The following is a 19862-nucleotide window of genomic DNA, read 5'->3' on the forward strand; positions in this document are numbered from 1 at the left end:
ATTGGTGGCTTTTGGGAGCATAAGCTGAAGTCTGACAGGCAGGATAATGAGTGAAGGGTTTCTTGCTGACCTCACAGCTGAAACGAGACAAAAAGACAGGTGGCTGAAGATAAATAAAAAGAAAGAAAGAATAACGACGCAAAAACAAGACAGTTTCAGGGGAGGAAACTAACTTGCGTGCACATATTAGGTAAAAATAACAGATCATGAACATTTATGTCACCCTCTTATAACCACATAACCGCATTTCCAGGTAGATTATTTTGTTAAATGCAAACTAGTCAACATCATTTGAAAACAGTATTTCCATAAAGGCAAATACAAGGGTATGAGAATGATCAGACCACGGAGAGAAGGAAAGAGTAGCAACCGGCAGCAGTGCACTTCATTTACCAAGAGGAAACATCTTGGCATAAGGTAAGAATTAAGATATTAATATAGAATTATTTACAAAGTACAGCAGGGAGAAGGTGATCTGGGGGTATATCTACAGCAGTGGTTTCCAACCTCTTAGTGAACGCACTAAATGCAGTATGTGTAAAATTATTTATTATTATTTATTGATTAGTTATAATCTTAATTTTGGGCAGATTTTTTCCTGTGAATATTACAGAGATGAATTTTCTAGATATTTTCCGGAACTTTCTATACAATTCTCTGTATTATGCATTCTTTTATTTTTGAAAATCATGCATACTTTAAAGGCTTATTTTTGGCATATTCAGTGTTTTCATTTAGTTTTCTTCACATAAATGAATGAAATGCTAAGATATAGGCATACTATATATTTTAAGTATAGTTTAATAAGAGTTTTCTTACACCGTTTAAAATCCAGAACGCCTCATGACCCCCATGAAGCTTTGGTGATCCCTAGTGGGGGTCAGGCCCCCAGGTTGGGAACCAGTGATCTATAGCAACACCAACAGTTCACAGTAAAATAGTATCTCTGGGACTTCTGGGGGGAATAGCACTCACACGCTTCCTGGGATGCTCTTCAGTTGTGTTACAGATATAGCTATGCAGAAGTTAGTCACTGGATGGCACATTTGCTACTACAGTTAAGGATTTTAATTGTAGTAGAAATAGGCTATTATAGATGTAGAGATATAGAGATATTTAAAGGGTCCTCATTTTACTGTTAAATATTTAACAAATATTTCAGGTGTTTTTCAGTATAGCCGTGTAAGTAAATGTTTGTTTGAGCAACTTGTATATAATACATCCCTTTGTATCTTAGGAAAAGTATGCTCCATCTGGTGATTTTTCTGCTAGCTTCAGGTAAGTGTCTTTGAGTAAAATGATGAAATAATTGTGAAATTAAACTAAATAATAATGTTTTATTTGATGTTTTGGTGGTACCACTGCAGGTTGTGGCACTTTGTGTTCATACGTTACTCGAGAGTACTACCTGATAAATGAGAATAAGAAATGGGACGATGCCCAGAGTTACTGCAGAGAAAACTACACTGACCTCGCCACCATTGGCAGCCATGATGACCTGAAGAAGCTGGTGAACATGACAGCAGCCAGTGGCGAGACAAAAGAAATCTGGATTGGTCTGAAAAAGAACGGGGTGGCGTCCTGGCTGTGGTCTGTGGGGGAAACTCAGACCAGCGACGGATTAGCTGTATACACTAACTGGGCTAGTTTGCCTGATTCTTCTCACTACTGTGGAGGCATGAGGGATGATGGGAAATGGCTTAGTGCATCCTGTGTTGAAACACATCCCTTTGTTTGTCAGGAAGGTAAGAAAGTGTAATGCATTAACTTGAGAAAAAAAAATGTTGCCTTGTTTTTCTCAATTAATTATTATCTCAGATAGAATATTAACAGGGTGGCATGGAGACTTATAGAAATGTATGCTGATTTAATTGCAAACAATCATATCAATATTTGCTGCCACCCATCTAGATCCGCCCCTGTAATAGTAGGACGGAAGCATAAGGCATTACCTGTGTTGACCCTATACTTGAAATCATGTAGCACTGTTGTGGTTTTACAGGGGCTGCTTCTTAATGGTTTTCTTCTCATTTTCATTTGATATAAAATACATTTCATGTCACACCATTTGACAGTTGTCTGTCCTAATACAACGAATGTGTATGTGAATAAATTCAGACAAAATAAGTACATAAAGGCAGACATGCATTTTTGGAAATCTAAGTCAATACAACATTACTCATTCATTTTCATGCCTATTCTTTATAGTAAAAAGGTTTTTCAGGTTTATATGTCAAACACCTGTGTATGTGTTTAACAGATTTTGGATGGAGTACCATTTAAAGGCGTGAAGCAGTAAGACTGTATTACAAACTGGGAGCATAGTTAGTTAGTTAAAAGATGATTCTTGATGAACCTCCCTAAGTCCCGCCCTTTTTTGGTCTGTGCTCCAATTACAGTTGAGCAAGCCTCGGTCAGAACCTCCATCGGCTCTACCCTTCCCTTTACCTCTAATATGCTTCGTGATAGACTCGTCTACGTTGAAAAGACAACCACGTTTTAAAGATGGTTAAAAAGATAGTGGAGTGTTTCTTTAATGCAGCTTTAAGGGGACGCAGCTGCTTTAAACCCAGTAGCAACACAGTGTGTGTGTGTGTGTGTGTGTGTGTGTGTGTGTGTGTGTGTGTGTGTGTGTGTTTTTAAAACCATTCTCTTCAAACATTTTAATCTTACAGTACATTTTACAATATTCACAGTGGAGTCCAGCAGGATGTATGTTGTTCTTGAAGAGAAGACTTGGAGTCAAGCCCAACTTCACTGTCGACAGAACAATCACGACTTGGTCAGTGTGAAAAACCAGGCCGAAAATCAGGCCTTACAGCAAACAGTTGGGCCGTCGCTGACCTTTTTCTGGACCGGTGTGTTCAGAGATGAGTGGAAATGGTCGGACAAGAGCAACAGTTCCTTCAGAATGTGGGAGAGCAGTCAGCCTAATAACGACGGAGTCTGTACGTTGTATAGTCCCTCTTCTAAGAGTTGGTGGGACAGAAATTGTGATTACAGATATCCTTTCATCTGCTATAATGGTGAGCATATAATATCTGTTACAGCCTGATTCATTTATCATGTACAGTATCTCTATATTTTATATTTATTTTTTGTTATGAAGGGGATGAATATCCTGTTTGTACTTGTTTAGCCACAGAAAGAAATCCACAGACAGCCAGGTATTTCTTGAGGGTGGAAATACAGTCTAATTCATTCTCAAGCTTCAGTGATTCAGCTATGAGCGAAGCCATTTTGAACGAAGTAAGCTCTACCGATTGTTACATTAATGCTGCTTTTTTAAGAGTCAAGAAGTTGTTTCCTCACTGTCAGTGTACGTGGGAAACTCTTATAGTAACATAATAACTAGCTAATCTGAATAAAAGGTGTCAATGCTATTTTTGTCTTGCTTCCATAGATCCAAAAAAGGTATGAAGGGCTCAAGCTTCGGTGGAGAGTCCAACCAGATGGGAAGATTTTCCATCAGAAAGAAAAGAAGAAAGAGGAATAAAGGGAAGCCGCCACTAACAAATTATCTGCAGGGCCAAATAAGACATTACAATTACTCCTAAACATCCATATGGGCATAAAAATACTGTAGCACAGATATTGTTCCTGTACTGATTAGGTTCCTTTCTAAATTTCTCCTGCTGTCTTCAATGTTTTATGCTCACTCTTATCATTTATTAACAGTAGGTGTGCTGTGTCCGTTTACATATACACAAACCTTTTCTCTCCTGACAATCAAAGCCTGTAAGCATGATCTTAAACTCTACTGTTTTATATCTTAAAAGTCTATTAGGTGTTGGGGCGTAGTACTGCTTATGTGAAAAAAGGTTATTATAGTTTAGTATTTTTCATTAGTTTTTATTTTGTTTTCAATTTTGTTTAGTTTGTATTGTTTATAATGTTTTAATGTTTTTTGTTTTGTTAGTTTTGGTATTTGTATTATAATATGGGGGATATTTGTCAGGGGCACCATTTAATAAGTTCAGAATAGGAATTACAGTACAACCAGTCAGTCGTGTAGACATCTCAGTCTCAAACACTTGCACCAATGACCTTCATGTTTTGTTAGGACACAATATCGTTTGTTATTTTTCATTTTTATTTCAGTTAACTAAAAACAACTTTTTACACGTAGTTTAAGTTTTAGTTTTTTATTTAGTTTTAGTTAACTGTAATAACTATAATAGCCATGATCCAGAAGGAGCTACATGGAATCTGATAAATGTCCTCAAGTAGCAGAGCTGCATTTTGGGTAACGTAGGCGCCAAGTTTTGACAAGGAGGAAGAATGTGTGGATCAAAAAATAAAGACATATCACCACGAGTCTGACAATGTTGTAGGAGTGCAATGCTAAATGTGGAGTGCGCTGTTAAGGAAACAAAAACAAACGCGCCTTTTTTCTTTAAGAATGACTTTATGTTCCCTCATAATATTGCAATAAAAAAGGCTGACAATAGCAATACAATGACACAAGCTCAACTGATTTGGAGTGAAAACAAAAATAGGCAATAATCAGTGGAAATCTGTGTCAATGGTAACACACCATCCTTCAATCAGATGGCTTTGACTTCAAGTCACTTAACGTGTAATCCACATCTGACCTGCAGTACTGCTTGAGACTGAGTGATATTGATAAATACAGCTTGCATTGTTATGGTGCTTATTTAATAACAGATAAAAAATAAAACATACGAAACAGATTTATAGATGGCAGTGAAATAACTGGAGTTACAGCTTTTAACTTGGTATGTCTGAATTGCTCACTGACCACTGAAAGAAAACTGACCCACATTATTTGTATGTACAGTTTGAATGAGTTTAAATAAGTAAAATAAAGTTGGCACTGAATATAATACTAGTCAAAGAGTAATGCCAACCTATGAGTTTATTAGAGCCGCGTCATTTCACTACATGTATAAACAGACTGACACGCTCAGCACAGCATTACAATCGTGTTTTTATAGAAAGCAGATGTATAGATAATGAGTAAACACGGAGAAGTCACAGACTTCCAAGATTTTAAAATACCTGGTGTCACTGTTACAGCAATGTTGCATTCAGATGGTAGAAACTGGAATCCACTCAACAGTCCTTCGTGTTTTCTCTCCAAGCTAATTGCACTGAGGCTCAGGGTGTATCACACACTTCCAACTACTGAACTTATATTAAATTACTCCCTGCAATAAGGTGAAGTGTTAAAGTTGGAATAGAAATTCCTAACTTTGAGTGGTACAATTCCTACTGGCCTTTTTTTTTTTTATAATAATCAAATCATAACACAATAATAACGTTTGTAATTTAGGGTTGATTATATTTCTTCCAATGGTCTGACTCTTAAAACTAAACTAAAACAATAAGCCGTGCTGTACTTGAATCACACTTCTTGATTTGTCTTTCTATGGACCCTTTTCCCTCTCACACACCTACCACACAGCTAATATACAAACAACACAAATATAGATTCAAATTAGTAAAAACATCTCCTCCATTTATCAGTTTCCCTATAGAGCTGTCTCTTGAATATCATCTGGCTGGCTATAAAATTCCCCCAATGCATGAGGAAACCCCCCCCCCCTCCTCAGACTTCCCTCACTGCATGGTGTAACATTTCTGCCTTCACACATTCCCTTCAGGATCCTTTTCCCTGAGTAACTGCCTATAGGTCTTTCTTGACCTCTGGCCGACTCTCTTCTGTTTTGTTGGGCTCTTTGTGGTTGGGGCTAAGCAGCTGCATCAGGTCGTGCAGCGCTTTTCTGATCAGAGCACCAAACTTATGGGCATCCTGAAAAGGAAACAGAACTAAGAATGAGGATTTGAAATGTGTCTGGGAGGAAAAAAAAGGTGCATTTTACAAAACTTTACTTAGCTCAGAGTAAAAAACATAAATGTGTTGTTACTGTTATTAACATTTAAGTAAATAAATACAGTAACAGTCTGGCTGTAATGTTCAGTTGAACGTGCATACAGCTTGATTATAATTGGAAATGCACATATGTCTACTCTTTCTAAACACAAACAATTTCTAAGATATAATACATCACATACAAAAATAAAATAAAATGCCCCAACTTTATTTGTTCACTGTTATTATGCATACAATTGGTACTATCATTTAACTCACAGTGTCTGGACATGAGTGCTTGCACGAGATGTGGAAGTTAATCACGTTCTCTCCCAGGATGCTGTAGGACACCCCGTAACCATCGTCAGCCACCTGAAAGAGATACAATATTTATAATCATGGCTGCTTAATGAATATCCAAACACAGAGACACTTACAAAGTCAAAAAGAACCTGTGTTGTATGTGCAAGAAATATTTCAGAACAAATGCTTAAAAACATTTAGTGTCAAGACTCAAGCTGGATTAGGTTGTTTCCACTGGAAAGAAAGAGAGAGCGTGTCCACTTATATAAAAGCTCTTGTATGGTGTAAAATGAAAATATGATTACATAAAATTAAATAAAGAAACAGTAGAATTACACACTACAATGGAAAAAGTTGCATTGATATCTGGTGTCCAGTTTAGCCATAGCTTTAACAGTTTAATGACTGTTCAGGTGATTGAAGGACTGAGGGCAGCACTGACCGGTCCAAAGCCCCCTCCACAGGAGACGTACTCTGGGTGATTGACCATGTCAAACAGCTCCATCTGCTGGATTGGAGTCTGACTGGTAGACAGCCGCCAGGGCTCTGCCAGCACCTGAAATATCCATCAAGAAGCCATCGCATCAGTTTGCTGAAGTTGCTGCTGCTCAATAAAAAGATAAATAATCATACTGAACTGAACAGTCTAATATAAATAAAGTGACAAAGGAAAGAAATACACCTCTTTCAAGAAAAGAGACTCCACTCCGAGGTATTTAGACACCACGTAGAGACAAAAGAGGTGTCTGTCGATACCAGCTCCAGTCATAGCCATGCGGTATAGATTCTGGTGCTTTTCTGAAGCTGCACGAAACAAACGCCTGCACACTTCTGCCGCCTGGTGGAGAATGGCATGAGCGGCGTGACTGCTTAGCATTATAGCACCATTAAAAATAGACAATGTATGATTTATGCAAGGAAAATGGCAATTAGACAATAATCATTTGCATCATGGAATTGTATCTTCATCAGAGAACCTTTAATCATTGTCTTTTGAGCTATTATTACATATACACCCCTCCCAAAGAAATCTCTGCAAGCACTGTACAAAAATGCTGAAAATCAGAAGGCAGTTTGCACAATCTCACCTCTCCACCCTCCAGCGCTCGGACAAAGGCACTGCTCTCATTGCTACAGGAGCGAACAGTCTCAGTCCTGCCCTCCCTGAACAGACGGGTCATGGAGGATTCGTACGTCAAACAGAACGTCCTCCGGCTCTGCAACAGATCATATTGATAGTCCCACATTCAATATACAAATGTCCAAATTTAATGTAGTTAGATATTGTTTCTGTTGAAATGTCACATGTGCAAAGCCAGAATAACAGACAACAGGCCTTGTGTTGATGTAGGTGAATACACACGCACGCACGCACGCACGCACGCACACACACACGCACACACACACGCACACACACACACGCTCCATTTCAGAGGGAGGCTCACCCTGAAGTAGGCCAACTGAAGAGCTATCTGAATGAAGGCATCTGGACTGACTCGACACCTCTTGACCTTTCCTTTGCCAAAGTCTCGGAAGGCAAAAACATGGAAGTCAACATCGTCAGCCAGGGCCTGCGCCACCGCCAGAGACTGGGAGATCTGCTCCTCACACTGAGACAGACACACAAACAGTTAATATCAACAAGACTGAGATACCGATAACCACTGCATTGTGGTTTCAAAAGAATAAGCCAAGCTTCTCTATAGTTACAAATAATTTGTCAGCTTTTGTCACATGAAGTGTATGTTTCAATTGGCCAGACTCTTGTCGTTCCAATCCAAATTAAATTTAAATCTATTGAATTTATTTTAGACCACAAATCACAATTTGCCTCAGGGGCTTTACAAACTGTGTAACATTCAACACCCTCTGTCCTTAGACTCTCAAATCGATGTGGTCACATACAATCCATTCAATGTGTGTTTACAACTGAAACAGTAAACAGTTTGACTTTTTTGCAAATACGTTATTCACTTTCTTGTTGTGTTACTGGTGGATACCACTATCATGTTTGTATCCCAAATATGAAGCTACAGTAGTTTAGCTGAAGTGTTGTCGTTAATGTGAAGTTGCTAGGCAACAGGCAGGGACTCCAGGTTACTTTCTGTTTTTTGGGTTTGTATACAGATTAATGAACAGAGATGTATCTTGCTCCTAAATGAAATTTATTAGGGGCTAGAACGTGTACTTGCTGACCTTTAGACAGAGCCAAGTCACTTATTTTTGTGTTTATGCTAAGCTAAGCTTACCACAGATCATTTTATCAAACAAGTGAACCACTAGTCTAGCAGTCCAACACTGTAATTAATGCTTGGAAATGTTATATGGTGTTACAAAGCTGACAACTTGTTTCATGCTACGGTACCTACATTTAAATTTGAAATTATTCAATAAGGAGTAACTGTGATCTTACAATTTCAGTATGAGCATAATGTGAATTATGATCTGATGGTGATTAGCCAAAGGAGTGAAGGAATTAAGGGAAATGTGAGAAGGGATAACTAACTTCTGGAGGGATTTCCCAGTTCAGCTTCTGTGGTCGTGGCAGTGATGAATCCACTTCTCCTTTGCAGTGACCCTCTGCATTGTAACCGAGCTGGAAACAGTCGGTGGCCAAGGTATACTGGAAAATACAAAAATTCGAAGTGATGGTCTTTTTTCCAGAACCAGACGACAGTGTGCAACCTACATTACTTGCATGTTCCTTACCTCCCATAAGTGTGATAACACTGGTGCATCAGCCCACGAGTGCTCTGCATTTATGCCGTTCTTTCCATTCTTGAAGTAAACAACTGAGAAGGACTTGTCAAACCACCTGTATGACAACCAAGATAATGATTAAAAGCTGTGGGGAAAACTACAATATTTCAACATTATAAACTAGTTTACCTAATTACGTGTTCACAAGACAGTGATCAGTGTATAATGTAAAATTACCTGTCATAGCATTTCCCATGCAACAAGGATTTGGCATAGCAATCTAAACTAGCTGCCGGGTCATCTCCCATCATGCCTTGTTCATCATCGTCTAAGGTCACAAAGAAGGCGGCTTTCTCAATGCAGTCCAGAGAGCGTTTATTGACCCCACTGCTGAAATACTTTGTCCTGGCTTTAGCCCATGGAATTCTGGGAAACATTTCAGAGACAAATGATGACATTAAATTAAGGCTGCAGTGTGCTGTATGGTCAATGTGATTTAAGCACTGGTGGCTTTGTTAAACTAACCTATCTCCAGCGGTCAGGGCACCGAGATTGGCTTCTCCTTTGGAAGGAGGTGCAGGGTCATCGAGGATCCTCTGAATCTGGAATTCAATCTCCCTGGGGCACAGGAGTCTGCCTGCCTGGTACACCCTAAGACGAAAGTAGCGACCCCTGTGGTATACCGCTATGTAGTCACTGTCCTGCCAATGCTGCACAGAGTCTTTGCACGTAAAAGAAAGTGCAGAAAAGAGAGGAAAGTGTAAATGTTTTTATATTTGTATTTTCTTTTTGGGGACTTCTGGGGGCACTTTTATTATTATAATATTTTATTATTGCCTTTAATTGATGGTGACAGTGGAAGAGTGACAGGAAAAGGGCTAAACAGAGAGAGAATGACACCAAGCAAAGGGCCACAGGTCGGAGTCGAACCCATTGCAGCAGCAGTTTAAGTTTCAAAACTTGACAACTGTCTACACTTCTGCCTGCACTATTATGTGAACAGGCTGTCAGCTCAAGTGTCAGAATCAGTGCACTAGCAAAAGTTTAATTTCCCTCAGCAAATACAGCTGACGTGTTCTTGAGCGAGGCACTTAACCCCTAACTCACTCCAGTGAAGTTACTCACTGGCCACAAACAGGAGATTATATTTGCACTGGACAGCTATCAGATTAAATAGGTTTGAATATATAAATTATTGGAAAACAGGAAACCTCCTTGTACCTTCCACTGGAAAAGGTTAGGAACAAAAAAAAAAGTATTTCAACCACACAGTAAGATGCCTGAGATATTTTCACAACATCCCTGACACACCTTGTTAAACAACTCATATACACAAACCTATTCTTGCCAGAATAAAGAGGTCATTGTTGGATGTTACATTAAGTGATATGAGAGGGGTGTTATGTGATTTGACTCTACAAGTCATCTTAAAAAGACTACTTAAAAGCTAACACACTGGAGCACACTTGAATTTGATGAATTCAGACAAACAGTGAAACGTCTTTAACTTCACAATACAACTCCAAGGATCCTTTTATACTGACCTAACCTACCTTGAGCACTAGGATGACTCTAAATGCTTATGGTCTTCTTAACAAATGGAGAAATTAAGACATACTCTAAGAGGCATGCCTGCAATACTGAAAAAAAAGATTGTGTTTTCTTGTGAAATGATTGACTGATGTTGGCTCATTAATATGATGAGCACAAGGAACATTTACTGTATATGAGACAGGGATGTGTCTGCCTTTTTAATCATACACAGTAAAATGTTAAGCATATTTCTATTATATCGGTTTGACATCTAAAACTAGAACTGGGCCAAAAATGTGTAGAAATATAAATACTACCTGTTAGTGCTCCAGGGATTCGACAAGTGTCAAACATCCGCTCAAATTGATAGGAACAGCATGGAACTGCAGACCTCAACAACCACTGAGCAGGATAAAGGAGGATGGGCAAGTACAAAAAAAAATAAGGGAGAGAAAGAGAGGAAGCAAAAAGGACGATCGAAAACAAATATAGGAGAATGTTGGAATGAAACAGACAGAGAAGCAGAGAAGACAGAGAAGAAAAGATGAGAAAATAAAATGTGTGGGCAGAAGAAAATAGACATTAGTTAGAGACAGACCCTTTCCAGAAAACCCAGACAGACCTGAGATGAGACCAGAAGGCAAGAGGAGACAGATGAGAGATGACAAGACGGGCTGTACAGCAGACATATTATGACTCAGTGAATCACGATGCCTTGCTTCTTGAGACCACACACACATACTCACACACACACACACACTCACACACACAGTCTTTCACACAATTTTCGATCCCACACTCAAACTCCAGAGGGTTCAGACACCTTCAGTATGCCTCATCATCTCTGAAGCAGTGGTGTGTTAGCTTTTGCTCACTATGAAGTCAGAAACTTGTGCGGGCCCTCTCGTTGAAGTTAACTGCTCATGTTCAGATGGTATCATGTATCATATTATCAGCACTGTGTAAAACATCACGTCGCCACAGTGTGTGTACATGTCAGTCTCTTTACCGGTCTCCTCTCCAGGAGTGCGTGTGGTGTTGAATATCCTCTCACACTGAGCTGCACACAAAGGAATACCAATGCCTGGTATACGACTCTGGGAAACGGAGAGGAGAAGGCGAAGGCAAGGGCATAGGGAGAAGAACAGAGGAGAGCAGCGGAGGAAACGTAGAGTCAAGCAAAAAAAGAGGGAGAACGTTTTTTTTTTTTTTAAAGAGTGAGAGGAAACGAGGAGGGTAAATAAAGAGAAATCAAGCAAGCGAAAGAGAGGTTGAAAGGAGTACAAAAGGAAACGGTGAGAGATGAGCATGGTATGAGAACATGAGGGAAATGTCTTCACGTAAAAACATGAAAACTACATAAACGAATGGAGATGCACATTCTATCTACAATAAACAGTCAAGACACACAAACACTGCTGGATGGATGTTACTCAGACAGTCAAAACACCTACTGATGGTCTCATAACGTTTGTACTGTAATTATTTACTGGAACATATACATTTTGGATGTTCCACAAAGAAATCCCAATGTCTCAAAATTTGAGACATTTGATTGACAAGTCTTCTGTTGCCGTAGCTACGAGACTTGAATCATGAACGCCTCCGTGTATATTGAGCAGCTGGGGTTGACTGGTGGCTAAACTCACAGGTTTAATCTCTTCTTTGTTGAGTTTGCGGCGGTATAGGAAGAACGCATAAATGCTGTTGCCTGCTCTGGCCGCCTGGATGGGTGTGGGTGTCACATACAAGAAGTCCTGGGAGAGAGAACAAACAAAGACAGGAAGTTAGGAGGAGGACTAATGTGAGTGATTATTATCCAAATAAAAGCATCTGTAGGTAGTGATAGACTTCTATTACTCAGTCACTATTGCTATTCGCTCTGATCACAAAACAAAGGATTCTTTATGTAACATGCTTGAGGATTTTTAGAAGACATATTTAGATTGCTGTGTGTGGATTAATAAAAAGGTAAAAAGAGCACCTGTCTTAGTCTAACTAGCAGTAACACAATTATATCCATATTTTTTCCACCTCATGGCAACCAAATGATTTGCAGAATGAGTCCAAAGTGAGGACTACACCATGTTAGACCAGACATTTCTTACACCAAGAAGATATAAAGATTTTCATACCATGCCATAGTAGTTACTGTTGACCATTAATGGGCTCCGTCCACGTAGATAGACATATTCCTCCCACCAGTCACTAACCTGAAGAATTAAAAACACACACATACAAATAGCTTCGTGAAAAGGTGAATATTGCAGCCAACTGGCAGTCAAATCACTTGCCTTTTCAGAGAGGATAAATAATTCAAATCACAGAGCTGCACAAAGATATACATTGTTAATGGGATTTTAATTCCTTCGGCCTGCTTCGTTTTGGACATTTAAGTGACGTTAGAAGTAGCCACACTTAACCAGAGGACTGTGGTCACCCACTTACATAGTTGGCGGCCCAGAGGGCTTTGAGTTTGAGGTACCACTGCAGGCGGTTACCAAGGCTGCTCTCAAACTCTGCTGCCAGGTTGTTCATGCGTTCATACTCTGTATCATCCATCAGCGGACGCACTGATTCCAGATACTAAACAAAAGAGATGTGCAAAAAAATTAAACTGAGCATGCATCATTCAGCAGAAACAAAATGGCCAGCAGAATGACATGGTCTACTGAACACAAGAACATAGAAAAGAATGGCAAATCAATTAATTAACATTATAACCACATATAATTTTGCTGATACCATCTCTTTTCCATTCCATCTTCTCTCATCTGTCAAATATGTATCAATTTCAAAGGGTAGATATGTTGTATTTTATATATTCCTCAACTATCTTGCACTCAGATTAAAAAAACTCAGACCATAACAAAAGAAATTTGGTGCAACAAAATGATGAAAGTGAGAAAGAGATCCATCTGTTTCATGGTCAGTAATCAGCATGTTGTTATTTCCTCTGCTTCATGAGACGTCTCACCCTCTTGACTGTGTCCTTGATGGGAGGCAAAGGCAGGTTTGGCAGCGAACCCTGGTAGCTGTAGAGCAGAGGCTTTCTGCCAGAAAAGATCCGCACCAGCGCCTGGCATAGAAACACAAGCATTCAGAAAACAAAACACACTCAAAATACTAAAGTGAGGACACACCCACGGCTAATTATTTTTGGTTTTTCTTTTTTCTTCAAGCGCTTTTGCGGGATATTATAAATAATAAAAATCACATAAAAATTAGGGGATCTTACCCCTTGCATCTAAAAACAATAAATAGTGATTTCTTGCAGCATAAAACCTTTGTTGTACGTGAAGACAAATAAAGTATTTTGCGCCTCTTAAAAAAATAAATATGATGAGCTTCAGATTACACTGCACTTTACTAATTGTTGTAATTTTAACAACACTATATAAAAGTGTCAATATTCAGTGACATCTAACTCACAGAACTGGGGGACAGTGAAAGGTGTGATAGGGTTAGTTTACAGTTACAAGTGAAAAAGAAAGGTGTGAAACAACACTGACCACCCAGACTTTGGTGGTGTTGGACATCTTGCCGTGCTGCTCGAACATCCAGCGGTGGTAAGAGAGGAGCTGCTTGAGGCACAGGCGCATGGTGAAGATGAGCAAGAGCCATAGCATGGTGCTGAAGAGCACCGCTGACACCAACGCCTGGCACTGGGTACTCATAGACTGACTGGGAATGGTGGGAGAAGATGGACAGACGGGTGAAGAGGAAAGAGGGAGAAAAAAGAAAAGTGAGTGCAACAAATAACAGAATAAAGATGCACAGGGGCAAATAAATCAAACCACAAATAAGGATGGATGGGAAGATAAACAACAAATATGTATCTAAATTACAACAGCTAGCTGTCTCATAATAGAAATATCAAGCTTAAGAAACTCAAATGAATCTGTTTTACCCAATCAGGGCTGTGGGCAGTAACCCTTCCCTTTAAAAGTAAATGCAAAATCTGGTTTAAATAGAGAGAACAAAGAGGAGCAAGGGGGGTAGCAGAGATGAGACAAAAAGAAACCTAAAAAAAATATTACAAAAGACTTTGAAAAAGGAAGAATGGGAAGGGTTAAAGGTTATTTAAACCACATATACTGTACATCGATCTCTCTGTGACACAACGTACAATCAGGGAAAGGGAGCATTTCAGGTAGGCAGGGGTGTCTGGTGAATCAGAAGATTAATCATTAACTTTAACCATTTCATGGAGTCACGAGATGTGTTACCTGACTGGCAGGTGCTCCTGTATCTTGGCTATGAGTCCCATGGAGGGGTCGGAGCGAGTGTACATAGTAGCCAGGATTGCTATGACCACAAAAAGCCAGGAGGACGGACTAGCAGGATATACCCCTGTTATCACACTGTTCTGTTAATGTGAGAGAAGAGAGATTGATTTGAAATCCCATTCTTCCTGTTTACAATCAGCACACGGGCATGCACACTGGTAACTGAGTTATGACCAGATTAAGGGAATACATGTCATGTAAATGCTCAATTCTGACATGTCACTGTAACTGCATTAAGCTCAGTGACATTAGCCTGATTTACACAACAAATTACCCAGAATTCAAAAGGTTTTTGCAGCAGGTGCATGTCTGACTTGGTATGAAATGCTCACAAATGAAACATCACTTTAATTCTTATTCACATTGCTTTTGAGAATGGATGAGTGATGGAAGTGAGGATCAAACAAAGACATGAGGATACCCACACACAAAGAGTGTGTCATAATGTGTGGCATTCATTATTGATTCCAGTCCACACATTATGACTGCAAAAAACTCACTGAGAGCAAGCTCTCTTTTACAGAAGCACCCCGTATACAGCGTTACAAAAAACTAAAACATAACATTTCAAATTAAGAATTATACACATGAAAGACCATACTTAAAATGCTAACAGAGACAACAAAAAATTAAAACGCTTGCATTCAGTGTGTTTCAGTGATTGAGGTGAAAGTAGTAATTCATAACAAGTGTCCCAAGTTCAAGTTTATTCTGTTTATTCTTGCAGTGTAATGAAGGACAGGCCTGCAAATTGAGAATAAGCAGAAAATGAACAACAGGAACAAGATGAAACTTGAAAGATTCCTCAACACTGAACAAGTGCTGCCATGCAGAGAGAAGGCAAAGCGGTAATAACAAGGAAGAAGAGGCACGTCACTGTGATTATTATAAACAGACACAGACTAAGAACGAACAAACAAAACAGACATGGAGATACCTTGAGTCTAATGATCTTCTTCTTCCAGGAGCGCACACCAGAGAGGTAGATCTCAGTGAGGGCCTGGTGGGACAGCTGCAGATCAATGCCCTCCGGAGTGACGGTGAACTGGAAGGCCACCGCCTGGTGGGCTTCTGCCATGATTACTGCGCATGATGAAAGGAACAGAAGGGGAGAGAAAGATGAACAAAAAACTGTCGTCAAATTTAATTGTCAGCCAACAACTATCAACTATTCTGCCAACAACCTAAAAGGCAAGAGGGAATGGGTGTGTCGCACCTTAAAAGAGTCAAACTTCAAACACTACACAAGAGTCAATAAACACAGTGAAACTACCAATCTCAGGTGAAAATGGAAATCACATACACATTATGCATTATTGAGTGGCTAAAATTTGCTAATATTTAAAAGCAGTCCAGTACAAACATGTTTAAATGCCTGGTGTAGATTACTGGAAACATGAAATACATTATTTGCCTAGAGTCAAACTGTCTTTCAGTTTTAACGTGATTGTAAAAGTACATATTCTCCTTAATCATATTTTGCTACTTGCTAGTTTGCTACTCATTCACTGTTATACTGCTCAGAAGTTCCTGCCTGCTCTTGGAGTTTGGGGCTAGATATAATACACAATTAAGGTACCAAGGAGGCAGATTACGACAAAGGGCACATGGTTAAGAACATCTCAACAGCTGCTTTTTATACCTTGCAATGACCCACTTAAGCAAAGAGAGCAACGTTAACGTCCGACAGTGATGCCCTTTATGCTTTCTGAATTGTGATCACAATTAATGTATGCAACTGCACTGCAGCTGATGGCAAAATGAGCCCTGAAGGTGGTAGCAAGTGCTGTGAAGGGACTTACAGATGATTCATCAAACTGATGATGAATTGCAAAATGTGTGTGTGTGTGTGTGTGTGTGTGTGTGTGTGTGTGTGTGTGTGTGTGTGCCTGGCAAAACACATCCATCTTATTCATGAGCATTTTTTAAGAGAAGCTCAAAAGAGACGCATTATTTATGAGTCCTTTCAGAAGCAAAGTCAGCTTGAAATGTATGCAGTTTGATGGGGAAGCGCTGACTGGCTGCTTATGTGATTGGGTATTTTAGTTTAGGGCAATAACTGCTTCTATTCACAAAGGGAATTGATTTTCCTCCACAAATAGGCTATGGATAATGCCCTGAGGTTTAGTCACTGTGACACTGGACTGCACCCCTGTGGATGTCACGTCTGCTCTTGTTGTGTGTGTTTAGAAAAGGCAAACACACACAATTCCCTTATCGTCCTTAGGTCCCATTGAGGTTCTGGTGTTTAGGTCAGATCTGGCAAATACAGTTGTACCTGTGCCAAGGACTAACAGCAGTCAATTCCAGCCCCTTTCTTTCACTGCCAACACAACACACCTGCTCAGTTCAGAGCTGACTGTACAGACACCAACGGAGCCACTGCATGAAACTTTTGGTGCCACTCCATTTTATCAACAATATTCCTTTGACAGGAATAAATGTTTTGAGAGCACAATCTGCATTGACAGTGTAGTAATCCTTAGCATCTCTGCAACTTTGATCCCCGATTTACTTAGAGCTTATGTCCTTAAAGCTGTGTTATATAAAAAGACTAAACAATGATACAGCTTAACAACGATACGTTTGATTAGGCTACAAATATAGTATAATTAAATAGAGTAATTAATAACAGGAATTGGCTATAAATAATAGCGCATTCAAAGATGTTACAGTTTAAAGAGTTTTTCTAAATAACTGATATAATGCTGTATTTTTTTTCTACTTCCTTGATATGAGGACTAAACAAGAACTAAACAACTTAACATCTTTGGAAAAACTTCCAGACAGAAAGCAAGTGGATCAACATTAGAGGACAGAGGAAGGCAGGACCAGTATGTGTAAACTAGGTTAAAAGGTTAACACCTCTGAGGTGTTCAGATCACTGGAAGTACAAGTGAAATACATGAAGCATGGAAAACCATAATAAAAAACACCCAATGAACCAGACTTAAGACACATATTTCAGGCCTGAGAGGAGAGGTGGCTACTGCTGCTACTCCATTACTTACGATAGATAAGTTTTATAGTAGCAAATTGTAATAAAAACTGTAATAAAGAAACAAAAAGGAATAGAAATTATAATTTTGTTCAAATGTTATGTCTTTTCATGATATGCAAGTTCCAGTAAAGAGTAACTAGAATTTAATGGTTTGGTTAATAGTTAAGAGTTCACAGTAACGGATATAGCAGTCTCATGTGTCAGTAAGCTCTGACTCAGGTCCTTATCATAACTTATCTTGACAAATCTTTTACTGTCCGATAAGGCATAAAGAAAAGATGGAAATAAAGCTGTATGTTATGGTACTATGCCCCATTATGGCAACAAGTGAAAATGTAATATCGTCAGATTACTGGTATCACTCACATTGCAGAAGCAGTCGCACAATAATATTATATTCTAAATATATCATTTTATTTTATTTTCATGTTTGAGTTCACCAAAAACACCCAAATATACCACAGAACCCAAACAACTGACAGACAATACAGTTAGCCAAGGTTATATGCCAGCCACTGAGGACATATTCTCATTAGAAGCTGATCACTATCAAATAAAGTAGTTTTGAATGTAAAATCGGATACTGTTCAAGTCAATTAAGTATTTCATACGACTCTGTTTGGACAATCATGTGATTTTGTCCACTAATATTAAAGTAAGCTGACCATCATTTGGGCTTTTTTTTTTTTAACTCTTACATCTCCTTTTAACTGTCAAGTGATAGTGATTGCACAAGCAAGATCTCAGATAAAATTAGCTCGCTTTTTCATCATTTTGCAGAACTTGCCACAACTTGAAAATCCCATTACTCAGGGCCAGCCTCCAGCTCTTAACAGTTGCTACTTCTAAAACATGTGAGCGTAATACTATAACAGATTCCCTACACTAGTCGCATATAGTTTTAGATTTAACATTTTCACATACAACATTAAATGCTCCATGTTACAGTAATACTAATCTCTTATGAGCTTGACATCCATTGATAGGTCATATTTTGTTTTCTTAAAAACATGCCTCACTAGCCTTTTCCCTTCAGTATGAAAAATCACATCATCAAATGATACTTTAATATCTGCAGGGCTTTTATCTGGTGTACTGAAAAACTCCCAAACAAACTTTGTTTTGGAGAGCTATATATAAAGTTAGTCTCCTCCTGTGAAGGAATGTAAGGGTGGACACTGGTATGTCAGCAGAGTCAACAGAACATATTGAGTGGATTCTTGTGTCCTTTACATCCAGACATTTCAAATACACAGGACTTTAAAGTGCCTGCAAGCCACTTGTGTCTTATTTATTGCCAGTGTTATTATAAAAACAGGACTGTGCAGAGGAATGTCAGAATTTCAAAAGCATAAGACTTCTGAATGGAAGTAGTTAATGTGTAAACCCTATACAGAAACATGCAACCCTGCACTTTATCATTGACTAACGTTACATAAAGGCATATGTAAAAGGTTGAGGTGACATTTCAGCCACAGTACACATAAGAGAGCAGACAGGAATAGAAAAACATGGTTATTATAGCTTAGCTAACACTTTCACGTTAGTAAAAAAAAAAAAAAAAGAAAAGAAATGACGCCAACGTACAGTTTGGACGTCAAGCAGTAGTGTCAACATTCATCATCTTTAACGTATTTAGTTATCAAGCTCGTATTATCGACACACCTAAAAGCTCCACACTAATGTTAGCGTTCATGTTAACGTTTGTTTGCAACCAGCAGCCGGACGTTAACGCTAGCTGACGTTTTAACAAGAGCAGGTATGAATATTAGCTGATGCTAGTTGTGGCTAGCCGAGTGCCCAGCCCATTATGTAGTTAGCTGCACACCAACGGCTGCTGACGGGCTTCTTAACGGCCGTGGAAAGATGCGACCGTTGTCAGAACCATGTTAACATACCTGTTGTTGTTTATTGAGGCCAAATGTCGACTGTCCAGAGTAGCAGGAACCGACTGTTAACTTCTGACGTCGACCAAGTGTCTGGTGTCTGGTGTCGAAGTGTCGGCCCTCCTCTCGACTCAACTGTACTACAGCTGCTCGCCTGGATGGAGCTGATGCTGCCTTCAGCGACTGTCGGAAATGTCGCGATCACGCAGTAGCAGTGAGTTCTGTCAGCCTGAGCTGTTGCATTTAAGGGGCGGAGAGGCTTGGAAACCTATATATCAACACGTGATGGTGAAAAACTAATTTATGTATTTGAC

At 39.2% G+C, this 19862-nt stretch overlaps 2 protein-coding genes across 4 annotated transcripts; one reads left to right on the forward strand and one right to left on the reverse strand.

Annotated features, from left to right (window-relative positions):
* Window positions 1-5: 5 nt before the first annotated feature.
* LOC127373244 (C-type mannose receptor 2) lies at window positions 6-5265 on the forward strand. 2 transcript variants are annotated; one of them, XM_051417526.1, is made up of 6 exons: window positions 12-417; window positions 1238-1278; window positions 1368-1745; window positions 2697-3026; window positions 3140-3249; window positions 3404-5265. In XM_051417526.1, exons 1-6 carry the CDS (start codon window positions 329-331, stop codon window positions 3494-3496), a joined length of 1041 nt encoding a protein of 346 aa, XP_051273486.1. In that variant the 5' UTR covers window positions 12-328; the 3' UTR covers window positions 3497-5265. The 2 variants fall into 2 exon arrangements, with proteins under 2 accessions (XP_051273487.1, XP_051273486.1); XM_051417527.1 differs by lacking the exon at window positions 3140-3249 and having other exon boundaries at window positions 6-417.
* On the reverse strand, window positions 4638-19740 carry LOC127373241 (carnitine O-palmitoyltransferase 1, liver isoform). 2 transcript variants are annotated; one of them, XM_051417520.1, is made up of 19 exons: window positions 19561-19740; window positions 15599-15744; window positions 14602-14741; window positions 13885-14056; window positions 13350-13451; window positions 12821-12958; window positions 12508-12585; window positions 12022-12129; window positions 10690-10774; window positions 9365-9560; window positions 9077-9265; window positions 8849-8954; window positions 8646-8762; window positions 7585-7749; window positions 7228-7356; window positions 6822-6977; window positions 6582-6695; window positions 6116-6208; window positions 4638-5776 (listed from the first exon to the last, which is right to left on the reverse strand). In XM_051417520.1, the coding sequence occupies exons 2-19, from the start codon at window positions 15737-15739 to the stop codon at window positions 5651-5653; spliced, it is 2355 nt and encodes a 784-aa protein (XP_051273480.1). In that variant the 5' UTR covers window positions 15740-15744; window positions 19561-19740; the 3' UTR covers window positions 4638-5650. The 2 variants fall into 2 exon arrangements, with proteins under 2 accessions (XP_051273480.1, XP_051273479.1); XM_051417519.1 differs by lacking the exon at window positions 10690-10774 and adding an exon at window positions 11382-11469 and having other exon boundaries at window positions 19561-19739.
* Window positions 19741-19862: the final 122 nt, after the last annotated feature.

Source organism: Dicentrarchus labrax, unplaced genomic scaffold (assembly GCF_905237075.1).
Source record: "Dicentrarchus labrax unplaced genomic scaffold, dlabrax2021, whole genome shotgun sequence".
Lineage (NCBI taxonomy): Eukaryota > Metazoa > Chordata > Actinopteri > Moronidae > Dicentrarchus > Dicentrarchus labrax.

Coding starts and splice junctions, on each gene's coding strand:
- LOC127373244 (XM_051417526.1), top strand. CDS start 329: ATGAGAATGATCAGACCACGGAGAGAAGGAAAGAGTAGCAACCGGCAG. Junction 418..1,237: donor AGGAAACATCTTGGCATAAG/GTAAGAATTAAG, acceptor TTTGTATCTTAG/GAAAAGTATGCTCCATCTGG. Junction 3,027..3,139: donor TCCTTTCATCTGCTATAATG/GTGAGCATATAA, acceptor GTACTTGTTTAG/CCACAGAAAGAAATCCACAG.
- LOC127373241 (XM_051417519.1), bottom strand. CDS start 15,739: ATGGCAGAAGCCCACCAGGCGGTGGCCTTCCAGTTCACCGTCACTCCG. Junction 14,057..14,601: donor CAGGAGCACCTGCCAGTCAG/GTAACACATCTC, acceptor CACCATTCCCAG/TCAGTCTATGAGTACCCAGT. Junction 12,959..13,349: donor TCAAGGACACAGTCAAGAGG/GTGAGACGTCTC, acceptor TCTTTTGTTTAG/TATCTGGAATCAGTGCGTCC.